At 42.9% G+C, this 12730-nt stretch overlaps 1 protein-coding gene across 2 annotated transcripts in view; it reads left to right on the top strand.

The window, feature by feature from the left end:
- Positions 1-12730, top strand: part of Wwtr1 (WW domain containing transcription regulator 1) — a 120267-nt gene that overhangs the window by 66516 nt on the left and 41021 nt on the right. For both annotated transcript variants that reach the window (NM_001168281.1, NM_133784.3), the window contains exon 3: positions 7527-7663. In NM_001168281.1, the coding sequence (NP_001161753.1) occupies positions 7527-7663 (137 nt within the window). The remainder of the gene's footprint in view (positions 1-7526; positions 7664-12730) is intronic.

Raw genomic sequence — 12730 nt, 5'->3', positions numbered from 1 at the left:
GTCACCTTTATTATATGTCACATGTACTTTTTTTTTTATAGCGTTGGGGTTTAGATGTTTACTGTTTTGATGATAGATATGTCAACTGTGCACATTTGTAGTTGGACTCTTTTCTCCAGGTGTCTTTTATCCCAGGTTAGCAAGCGTGGAGTCATAGGTGTTTTGGAAGATTGGAAGAAGAAGTGTAAGTTCTTGATAGTTTGTGAAAGCTACTCTGGGGCAAAGGGTTGGTTGGAGTGAAAGCTAAAAGGGTGAACTTAGAAGGGAGACTGCTCACCTTAGCAATAGTAGTAAAGCATTAGTTGGGCATCTATTCATCCTGGGTGCCAGCAATGCTTCATTTCTGATTGTCAGTGTGTCTAACCTCAAAAGCAAGCCCCCCCCCCCCCCCATCAACGAAGTAGCTAATGCAGGAAGCAGAGGGTAGGCTTCTAATTGATGAGCTGTGGAGCTGAGTTGAACATCCACATTAGGTAGTGTTGGCTTCTGCTGTGGGGTCCCACTGTCATCACTTTCTATGGCATTCTGCTTTTAGGTGTTATCAGTGTGTGCTTGGGCCTGGGAGGATTGTTCTTGTTACTATTTTTTTTAGATTTATTTATGAGTACACTGCAGCTGTCTTCAGTCACACCAGAAGAGGGCATCAGATCCTGTTACAGATGGTTGTGAAGCCACTGTTGCTGGGATTTGAACTCAGGATCTCTGGAAGAGCAGTCAATGCTCTTAACCACTGAGCCATCTCTCTAACACCCTCCACCCCACCCAGAGAATTATTAAAGGTCACGGCCATCACCTTTTTCTTATGGTTTAAGATAAAATCTTTGGTATCAGTTAGCAGACCTAAATGTCATAGGCCAGAAAAAAAAAATAAAACAAAAGAGAGAACTCAGGAAGTGCCAGCACATAGTAAAGAATAGGGAATGCTATGCTGTTTCCCAAGTCTTGACACTGAAGTAAGAATGCTTCTTCAGAGTATTGAATTAGATTAGAATATGGGTAATGTTTGTCTCTGAAAATATTGGAGATTTGTGTTGTAATTAGGTACAGTCTTCGAAATTTCAGTCTGGGACAAGCCTTGCTATCTGCTCCAGGATCAACACTGGCATAGAGTTTGCTGTCTGCTTATAATGGGTCTAATTTACTTGGCAAACCCTGTCTGAGAATTTATCAGTCTCATTCAAATGCATTTAAGTTTTCCTTTTTACCATGTACCAAGACTGAGTCTACTTGTGTCAATTCACAAAAAGCAGCTTGCAAGGGTATTTCATTTAGCACTGTTTAATGTTATTGCTTTTGTTTGTTTGTTTACTTATTTATTTAGAGACAGGGTCTGGTTGGCCTGGAACTCCCTATGTAAGCCAGGCTGTCCTTCAAGAGCTGAGATGATGCCTGGCAGTGGTGGCGAATTCCTTTAACCCCAGCACTTGGAGGCAGAGGCAGGCGGATTTCTGAGTTCAAGGCCAGCCTGGTCTACAGAATCAGTTCCAGGACAGCCAGGGCTATACAGAGAAACCCTGTCTCGAAAAACCAAAAGAAAAAAAAAAAAAAAAAAAGAGCTGAGATGACATTACATCGGGGCTGTTAACATACACCTTTGTTATAGAGAGCGGTAATCAGGACCGGTGAATCAAGTTCATCTATATCTAAATTGGACTTATAATGTCATGGGGATTGCAAGATTTAAAAACAAACAAACAAACAAACCTTTTGTATGCCATGCAGTTTGTTCCATGGTCATGAGAAAAGTTTACATTTCACTGGAAGAGAAATAATTCTACTCCCCAAAATAAGACGGAGTCAAGGAAGAGGTCAAAGAGGAACTTCATCAAAATAGCATTACGATGGACTTGCTCCTTAGTGTGCCTTATTGTTCCTGTCTCATGGGTACCGTTATCTTTATGACCTGCTAGGTTGTGGTGGGTAAAGGGGCAGGGGGAAGGCTTTCATGGCCTGATGATTGGAGCACTCATCCTGACTGTAGTGTGAAACTGATATATCAAAGAAAGAGGGGCAAAGGCATAGGGCAGTAAAAAGATAAGGGCACTTATAATCATTTCCATTTTTATACCTTTCTATGCTTCCAGCATATAAAACACATTATACATTATTGTCATGTGGCTTTCTTCCATAAACAGAAGTGTACTAGGTCAAGGACTGGCAAGTAAATCCTTCCACAAACACCAGACCATTTATTTGCTGGGCACTGAGAAGCTGGTAGATTCTATTTTTCAGATAAGGGTTTATCTTGGCTTTTAATGCTTCTATATGTATATGTTGTTTATATATAAAATGCTTCTCATTTTTTATTCCTGGCCAGAGCACTGTGCATCACGCATAGTAGGTATATAGACTTTGGTTGTTGGGTCAACTTTGTTAGCCTTGAACTTGAAGCAGGAGATGCCTGACACTAATAAGTGAACTTGGGAATCCTGGTCATGAATCATGAAACCTGTAAGTGATTGTTGATAATCTAGGATGCTTAGAACAGACCGGCTTTCCTTGCATGTGTTTTTGCTTAGCATATTTACTATAGGGGCTTTGTTTTGCATCTCTTTGGCTATGGATGCCAAGTTTGGGGTGGGTTATTCAGTTAGGTGACACAGGGTCTGTGCTAGTGTTAAAGTTCAGGTTCCCAGGTATGTTGTGATTTCAAGATTGTGATCTTTTAGGATTGTAAAGAGTCTGTAGTAGGTTACAGGGGTAGTAGTGGCTCTGGAGAGCCCCGAATTTGTGTGTGTGTGTGTGTGTGTGTGTGTGTGTGTGTGTGGCTTTGGAGATCTATTCCCAGGAATAATTTAGATTCCATATGGACTTGGGATAGAACAAATCTAAGTGGGAGAGGAGAGGAAAAGGAGAAAGGGAAAGGAAAGCCATCAAGACCGAGGGCACATGGTCTTTCTCATCTGAAGGAAAAGTAATATGTAGGACAAAGCAGTAGGAGAGGAGAAAACCAGACAGTCCCCCCAGGCTCATGGGCAGGGCCAGGCTTGGAAGTAAGGGGTAACCTAAGGGCAAGAGTGCTTCCTCTCTTTATTGTAGTTAATCTTTACCCACAGACTTTATCTCATAATTAGAATCGTTTTGTATTAATCCACGGGGAAGAGAATTTGACACATCGGTTTCCCAGTAGCCATCCTTTCCGGTCCAGAATCTTTCCAGAGGCACGCTGGCCTTTTCTGTCTGCTGGCAAACCCCAGGTCCCTGGATGTGCTCCTGCTCATTGGTGACTAGCCAGTTCTGGAGCCAAGTCCTGCTGGGGTTTGAAGTCTAGTACAGGTTTGTCCTTCCAAGGAAGGAGAACGGCCACTCCTTCCTTATTTGTTGTGGGCGCTTTTCCCACCACATGCTATTCGAGGCTCGTCACGGGAAACCTTTGTAGGGATTTTGTTTTTTAAGTCTATGGAAAAGTTTGTGATTGTCAAGAAAAGCTTCCCTTCCTCTTAGGAACTGCTATTCTTTGTAAACTACATGGGGCCAACAGACTGGTTCCATTTACTCCCAATCTTTTAAGACTGCAGGAAGATATGGGGGGGGGAGTGTAATTTTTCTTTTCATTTCATTTATGTATTTTATGTTGTTATTGCCTTATTTGTTTGAGGCAAGGTTTGTAGCTTTGGCTGACCTTGAATTTAGAGAGATTAGCCTGACTCTGCCGGGAGTGTTGGGACTAAAGGCATATGCCACCACACCTGGCTCCAAGCTTATATCTGAAGATCAAGTTCTTTGCCTATGCTATAAGGATTTCTGAATTCTTTCAAAATGAAGTATCTTCAGTCATCCCTATTTTTTTATATCTTTATTGTCTTTATGTGCTTCAAAGAACTTATATTCTTTTGGGAAAGAAATAGGACTGTTCTTCAGACTAAGGGAGTGAAGGGGGTTTGGGTTAGAAGGAGCTTCGTCAAAGGGGGAAGACAGCTGACGCGTAAGTCTACGGTTTATCTTCAGTAGTGGCTGTCAGGCAACCTACATATTTGCGCATTACTTTTCCTTTGTTCTTGTATGTGTGTGCCTTCATGAGTATTTTAGCCTTTGTTAATTATAAAATCATCTCACAGTCACAAAACCATGTACATAGGAATACACAACAAAACAAAATCAAACAAACCCCCCACTAATGAGCCCGTTATTTGCATATGTCATCATACACAGTTAGTTCCCCCAACCCCTTTACATTTGGAAATAGCATGTATTTATAGAGTATATAGAACATAAGGAGACTTAGGATATAACAATATATAGATGTGTTGGTGTTAATTTCCACAAGAGATTATACTTTTTAAATAGAAGACCTTTTCTTAAAGTAGACCCAGCAGGAGAATAAAGCCAGGAAGGAGGTGGGAGTAGAAAGGAAGTGGGATTAATCTAGTTAAACTCTCCGGCTTGGCACACAGCGTGGTCACACTGAGAAACAGGAGAAGGGAAGTGACTCAGTCATATTAATAGAGGCAGCCAGGGATGAGACAGGGAATAGCATCTTTTGGGGCTGGGAGCTGGGTGAGGGGAGCCAATGCTGAAGTCTCTAAATCACTTAATGATAGGAGAAGTTAGTTTTCAAATTAAATCTTGAACACTGTGGTTAGCCTTGTGACCAATATAGTTTTCCTTGAGCTTTTGCATTTAGATGGGAAAGAAATCACATAAGCCAGGGACAGGTATCCAACCCTTTGACAGTGTGACAAGATATGGTTTACAAAGGCATTGTCTCCGTTCATAGCCAATTTTTTGTGGGTAGTTTTTATTGCTGTGTGTGAATTCGAGAAGACCACTGGACTTCCTAACCCTTGCACAGCAGCCTCGCTGATGGCAGCTTAGCTATCAGGCTTCTCAGTAAAGCTGCTCTTTTATTGGAGGCTTGGAGAAGACACTGAAAGGCACAATTAGCAGATCTGGGAACAAAACTCTTCAAAAAGGTGATGGCTGGTTGTAGATTTGGAAGGGTGGGCTTCCTTCAGAGTTTACCAAAACACTGTGTGAGTCCCAGGCCCTTCAGCCTTAGTTATCATTGGGTCGGATCCATCTGGATGAGGCAGGAGTGTCCACACCAGAGGCTTTACCCTCCTTGCAAAGGAATGGGAGCTGGAAAGCATTAACTACCACTTCATATGCCAGCTTTGCCCAGGACGCTCTAGGTCCCACTATATTCACAAGCCAGTACCCGCTTGTTTAGAAGGGAAGAGAGGAGGCTCAGTGTTGGTTTCCAGTTGCTGTGGTAACCCTTCAACTTTAACCCTATGTCTGATGTCAGCAGTGACCTATCTCTATCAACAGACCCTGTATACTGATATATCTCACTCTCTGGGGGAGACTTGGGGTGCTTATGATGGTTCTCAAGATAGTATCAGTATTCATGATGCTGGCATCGTAGAACGGCTCACAGAGAAAGGTCTATGGTACCAGAACAGAAAATATTTATTTAGGACAAGTGTACCTTAGAAGTGTAAGAGTGAGTGTGTGTGTGTGTGTGAGAGAGAGAGAGAGAGAGAGAGAGAAAGAGATAGAGAGAGAAAGAGAGAGGTGTACATTTGTTGCATGAGAACATGCCTTAGTCGGAGAGCCACCACCTCAGGTGTTGTGAGTTTTAGACTGTTTTGTTTTATTTAGACTGGCTTTTGTTATTTGCTGCTGCACAGTCCACTTTAGCCACATTCCAGGGATTCTTCTCTCTCTACTTCCCATCTTGCCTCTGGAGCACTGTGGTTATAGACAATGGCCAGCAGCATTATGGTTATAGACATATACCACAATGGCCAGCTTTGCATGGGCTCTGAGGCTTTGAGGTCCTCTGTGTGTGTGCTGAGCATTTTCAACCAATAAGCCATCTTTCTAGCCTGAAACAAGTTTTTGATAGGACTGACCCTGTATGAACAATCATTAAGTGCCTTAGCTTTAATTGCTTTGCTAAAGGGAATTTACTTTATTTTGATATTTAGTTCAGTGATGTCAACTATTTATCATTTGTGTCAGTTCCTTATTTTGAAGGCTTGTGACAAAGAACCTGGGGCTATCTGAGTTTTCTCATATCCAAAGGCTGACTAAAAGATTTTATTCAAGTCTTAAAACAGAATTAGGCTGTCAAACTGAAGATATAACAAAGGACACATTCATATTTTCTCTCTCTCTCTCTTTCTCTCTCTCTCTCTCTGATTAGGGACATGGATTCTCTTTAGTCTTTTGCTTTTCACAACATAACTTTGTATTATTATTCTAGCTTGCTGCTTACTTTTTTTTGAAGATTGAGCTGGCCACTGCATTTGACATTCAGTCATCAAAGTTAACCCTGACCCCACCTCCCTTTCCCTATGTCCAGCACAGAGCTATGCTTGTGCTCAGCCCCTGGTTTATTGTTTATTTATTTTTTTAGAATTATATTCAATATGAAACTCTTAGAAGGGCTTCCATGTCTTCAATTCCTGGCAATGGAAGAGTTCCTCATGCTAACATATCCCAGTCTTGGGAGAAGCATTTAACTGTGGGGAAAGAAAAAACAAAACAAAATAAAGAAGAAGGAAAGAAAGAAGAAAGAGAGAGAAAATCTAAACTAAATGCAACTTTCCAGAAAGGAAATTTCTAGACCTAGCATAAACAGGGAGAGTTTATTGTAGTTTCAGACACTAAAGATAAGAATACCTTTGTTATTCGAAATTCAGATGTGGTTAACAGAAAGAGCAGCCACATTCCTTTTTTTTTTTTTTTTTTTGGGTTTTGGTTTTTGAGACAGGGTTTCTCTGTGTAGCCCTGGCTGTCCTGGAACTCACTTTGTAGACCAGGCTGGCCTCAAACTCAGAAATCCGCCTGCCTCTGTCTCCCAAGTGCTGGGATTAAAGGCATGTGCCACCACCCGGCTGAGCAGCCACATTCTTTTTGTGTCTTAGGAAGAGTGTAAGCAGGGCTTGACAGGAAGATGCAAACCTGGTTGTAAGACCAGAACAAAGGGGTAATATTTAGTTTTGAATATCATAGCTTGCTGTCTTTAATGGATACAGAAAGATCTCTGATTCCATTTATAAAAAGCAAAGTAAGGGCACTGTATGAATTTACTCATGTTTAAAGTCCATCTATCCATCCACCCACCCACCCACCCACCCACCTCCACAACACTGAAGATTGATCGTGATGGAGTGGGACAGATCTGTAAAGCAGTAAGAATGATCTGTGATGTGGTTTGGGAGCAGAGTATGGGGTCAGCTTTTGGAGGGCAGCTCTCCAGCGGTATCTGTGAGGGAATTTGGTGTGTGTGTGTGTGTGTGTGTGTGTGTGTGTGTGTGTGAGGAAGCAGCCCAGGTGCTGATGTGTGTGTATAAGCTACTTGGGTTAAGCCGTCTGCAGTGTTTGTCATGGCTCAACCAGAATGCAGGGCCAGATGGGCTAGGGAAGTCCCTGGGTAGAACCAAAAGCCGTTGGTTCATCAGCCACTTGTAAGCTGACCCAAGGGGAAGACCCAGTGTCACTGGGATACTGTTACTGGTGATGCCGATGATTATACTGACGATTGAACAAGAAACTAATTGTTTTCCTTCCTTTAGTCACATAGAGAAAATCACCACATGGCAAGACCCCAGGAAGGTGATGAATCAGCCTCTGAATCATGTGAACCTCCACCCGTCCATCACTTCCACCTCGGTGCCACAGAGGTCCATGGCAGTGTCCCAGCCGAATCTCGGTAAGCCCCAAGCTCTGAAGGCCCAGCTGAAGAAGGAGTCGGAATGTAGTTAAGAATGTGACCACTTCTAGTTATGACTGAGGAGAAGGGGATGGTTGATGGTAGATATGAGGGAGGAGGGTTCACCCAGAGGCATCTGGAAGCATTTAGACTAAACCTGGCCATGAGTGGAGGGAGAATGGGAGAGGGGCTAAGACTTAGAGGAGAGGAGGCAAGGACCAAAAGGCCAAGAGCTAGCCAGCTAAGAGCCAAGAGTAGAGGACCTAGAGAGCTCTGGCCTAGATGGCTGAGGTTATATAGGAAAGAGAAGCTGGGGGAAGGGAAGGGAAAGGAAGCCCAGCCCCTGGGCTGGCAGGTTTAGGAGGTGGGATGGGAGGGGCCACAGGTACTGAGCAAGACTTGTCCTGGGTTTCTTTGGGACCTGACAGAGTCTACCCAGTGGATTTGGGGGTTCAGAATCAGCTCTGCTTGCCCTGTATCTCTTCACGTACCAGAGAGTTTTCTTTGAGTTACATCTTTCAGTTTTTGCTGCATAATTTGTGACACTGGTACAGGCTTCCAGTATACTGCTGACGTTCTCTTTATTTCCTTGGCCTCATGTCTTCATTCAGACCAAGCAAGGCAAAGGAGGGCATATACTGTCTTCCTGTAACTTGGTTCCTGACGAGTACACACGTGAGCCTGCCCGCAGGCAAGGTGCTTCGATACCTTTTCTCTTACGACACCATGACAGTATTCTGTGTTAGACAGATGAAGAAACTTTCTGAGTCACAGCCTGTCGACAGCAGAGCCAGAGCTTGAATCTCAGTTGTGCTGGCTTTAGTATCAGGTACTCGCTATATAAAATGCAGGTAGCTTTTTCCCATTCAGTATATATTTACTGAATATATACTGTGTTTCAGTCTGGTTTTTAGAATTGGGAGTATTTTCTGCTCCTTGACTTCATTTTAACAACAGTAAGGTAATGTCCACTGTAGATGTGCAGAGCTGAGTAAACGCTCGCTCTGCAGGGACAGGAGAGGTCAGGGACAGGAGAGGTCAGGGGCAGGAGACGTTAGCAGTTTTTGGTGTCACTCCCCTCCATCCCCCTGAAGGGGGCAAAAAAAATATGAGGTTCGATGAAAGGTTTTTATAAAAGATGCTGCTGTTTTCTGATGATGCTTTCAACTTCTGCTTAGATATCCAAATGATGCCTTAGCTACCAAGCAGTTAGTTTTAGGGGAGTAAAAGGACTCTCTTCCTGGATCTTCAGGAATAAACTAGATAAAAATGGAAGAAGCATTGTTCCTGGGCTCTTTTCTTACCCTGTGCTTTGCCAAAGTGAGTGCAACCTCAAGTTGACTCGAGTCTTCCAGGAACTCTGAACCTACTGGTCTAAAGCTTGCACACATCCCTTATATCCTCAAGCAGCTGACCCCGATGGCAAACAAAGGTGGATTGCCCTCATCCTGTAACCAGCAGTCATAAACCAAAGCTTCCCACATGTTCCAAATCGATGAAGTGTATGAGAAGCAAGTGTGGGGATAGTAAAGAAATGCCAAATTAGATTGTCCGCAGACTAGTTGTATCATTCAGCTTTCATCTGTGTGTGTGTGTGTGTGTGCGCGCGCGCGCGCTCTCCCACACTTTTGGGCACCAAATTCGGAGCATTGTGCATGCTAAACACTTGCTCTGCCACTGTAGGTCTATCCTCAGCTCTTGACCTTCACTTTAAAACCAGCAATCTTTGGGAAATGTCTTTCATGAGCATGGTATTTTAAATTGGAGCTTTGGATATTTCTCAGGAGAAGCCGGGAGGCATCCCTAGAACTCATCTGAAAAAGTTGGTTCCTTACAACCTCAGTGCTAGGCACAGGGAGCCAGGCACCAGCCCAGCCTACTTGGCCAGTTGTAGACTAGCAAGAGACCTCCTTTCAAAGAAAAGATTGGCATTGCCTGAATAGCAGCATCCTTTTGTCTCAGGATCTTGGGGTCCCAGGGAACCGTTATGCATCTGTCTGGACTCCAGGGGATGAAGTGTTACCGGGTGGGTGAGTTCTGCTAGACCTTGGTCAATGGCGAAACAGCCTTCTCCAAGATGGTTTTCAGTGAAACAGCGCTCTTTTATTGAAAGTAACAAGACTGTATAAACCTTGGGGAGTTGTTAGGGGTTTTTGAGGTGAGTGTACATCTCTGGCTGGTGCCGAGATGCAGGAAAGGCATGAAGAGGAATTCCAGGTGCTGGATAGACATGTCCTTATTGTGAGAGAGTAAGTTAAACCTATAATTTGGCCAACAGGTTAATTGACTGTCTCAAGGATGGGAGAGGTGTTGGGGTCGTACAGACTATGTGCTACAGGACGTGCGGGCCCAGAGCAAAGAGGAAACAGTCCTACTCCTGCCTGTCTCGGGACAAGGTGTTCAGGGGTTGGAAACATTTGGTCCTCTGGAGTGCCCTGGATTGACTTTTGCAGGGCACTGGATTGCAAAAGTGGCGCCCATAGCACTATGATTGTGCTCTGTCTTCCCTGTATACATACACACTTGCAAAGAAATACATACACACAGATGAACTCACCCACAGATACACACACACACACATACACACACACACACACACACACACACACACCCCAGAGAAGTATTCACAAACTTCCTCCAGTTGCTATTTCTTCAGACCTTCAATGTGCTTCCTAGAGCCATACAGTGTTTCTAGTCATGTGTGTATGGATGTCTGTGTATGTGTGTGTATGCAAACACTTGCTTATTATACCCACTGTTCTGTATCTTTAAAGAAATCTTCTATATCTATATATGTGTGTGTGTGTATACACACATGGACAGAATTGCTTAGTATTGTAGCACATTAATATGCTATATTCATTTAATTTAGCTAGCTCCCATCTGGTAGATATTTAGGTTGTCAGTATATTCCTGATATAGCTGATGTGAAATGGCTTGGCTATGCCTTTTTAATCAGTTCTTCATATTTTTAAAAGTTGTATAAGCTATGCTGACTTAGTAAGTAAAGGTACTTACTCCCAAGCTTGGTGACCCGAGATTATGCCCCAGAACCCAGAGAATGGACAGAGAGTACTCATTTCTATACCCTGTCATCTGACCTCCACATATGCATCATGACATTTACACATACCCTATACAGAATAAATAAATAACTACAAAAATTGCAGAAAATGTAAAAGCAAGAAGTGGAATAATTAGGAGAGGTTGAGGTCGTGGCACTGAAGGCACGTGTGAATCAGTCTGTGCACATATGCATGGGAACACACTGAAAGCCCATTCGTGCTAGCAGGGTTTAGCTACAGAAACTGTGATCTAAATATTTTGAAACACATTTACTTGCTGCTGCATAAAATTCTTTACTTTGTGGATTTTTAGTTAAAGTAGGAGAGTGGTTATCTATGTTTTGTTTGTTTGCTTGTTTGTTTGTTTATGATATTAGGGATTGAACCCTGAGTCTTTCTTGTGCATGCTAGGCATGTACTACTCCTGAGCCTGGCTGCCTGGCTGCCTGGCTGCCTGGCTGCCTGGCTGCCTGCCTCCCTCCCTCCCTCCCTCCCTCCCTCCCTCCCTCCCTTCCTTCCTTCCTTCCTTCCTTCCTTTTCCTCCTCTTCTCCTTCTTCTTTTTGTCCTTAAGTCTATTTGTGTATGTTATATTACATTTATTTACATATATTTTGAGCTAACCTTGTGTGGTTGGCATAAGACCAATGTGGCCAAGTCCCAGGATGACTCAACTCTTTTCTTTCTCTTCTCTGTTTTGTGTTTGAGACAGGGGTTCCTTGGTAGCCCTGACTAGTTTGGAACTCATGCAGACTAGGCTGGCCTAGAACTCATTCTACCTTCTAGAAGCACTGGAATTAAAGGTGTGCACCACCACACGTCTTGTTTTGTGCTTTTGATACTGGGCCAGACTGATCCCCAGCTCAGTTTGTAGGGAAAGCTGATCTTGAACGTGTCTTCCTGTTTAGACCTCCTAAAGGTTAGGTTACAGGCCTGAACATCTGTACCTGACTCCTGAGATACTTTTTAGCCACATATCTAATGAGTTCCAAGAGCTTTGGATGTATTGCCAAAGCTTGTAGATCTAATCATGTCTTAGTTGTGAGAGAGGAAGACTCGTGCTTATCTCTGTATTGTAGAATTAGTGGCTTTGTAAGACAGGGGCTACTGCAGGTGACAGAGTGCCTGTATGCTTAGAATCTTTGTACTTTCCTTCATAAAATAGTCTCTGAAGAGGAAATTTGCAAAAACCAATTTTCTTCTACTTTAATTCACATACTTATTCCATGCACGGTATAATTTTTACCACAAATTTTAATTTTCATATTTTCCACATTTGGTTGACTTGAATGTTTTACTCAATTTGATATAGTCTGAGTAGATTCTTGCCCTTTGTGTCTGAATTACCAGACATCCCCAGGGATGAAGGAAGGAAGATGACGGAGGACTTTAGATACTAAATAAGACAGATGACTAGGTGGGAGCCCTATTGGTACTGTATCCAAGTATCAAATGTTTTTCTTTAAAAAAAAAAAAAAACTTCAAAAATCCAATCTTTTCCCTCAATGCAAGAAACATAGTTTACTTGGTAAGAAAATAACAGGGAAATAGCAGAAAGCCTAAAGTCCTAACTATTCAGAAAATTAGCATTTTAGTAATACATAGATGATAAGTTGATACACTGAGTAAATTTGTTTTCTGAGTAGTAAATGTCTCTCTTGGGAGTTTTGAAAAGAATTTGATAGTTTAAATCCTGTCTGTCACTTGCCTTCTTTGGGACCATCCTTGCCGTGGAGGATTTTACCCTCATAACGTTGGATGGAGCTTTACCTCGCCTCCACACCCTCCGGCCCTGCCTAGTAATGCTGGGTGACTGACATTCAGGCACTCGCTCCATGTTGGTGCCTATTGCATGACACATGGACACTGCTCTCTGGTCTCCTGGGCAATGTTGTCTCTGCTCCCGTGTGATTGTATACTCCCTTCCCCATTCCCCAACTCCCAAACTGGGGGATGAACTGATTAATTTCTTTTTCCTGTCTAGAAGTCTAAATTTATTCCTGG

Source organism: Mus musculus, chromosome 3 (assembly GCF_000001635.26).
Source record: "Mus musculus strain C57BL/6J chromosome 3, GRCm38.p6 C57BL/6J".
In the NCBI taxonomy this organism is placed as follows: Eukaryota; Metazoa; Chordata; class Mammalia; order Rodentia; family Muridae; genus Mus; species Mus musculus.
The sequence above is the reverse complement of the archived record's forward strand: the minus strand, read 5'-3'. Positions and strand labels throughout refer to the sequence as shown.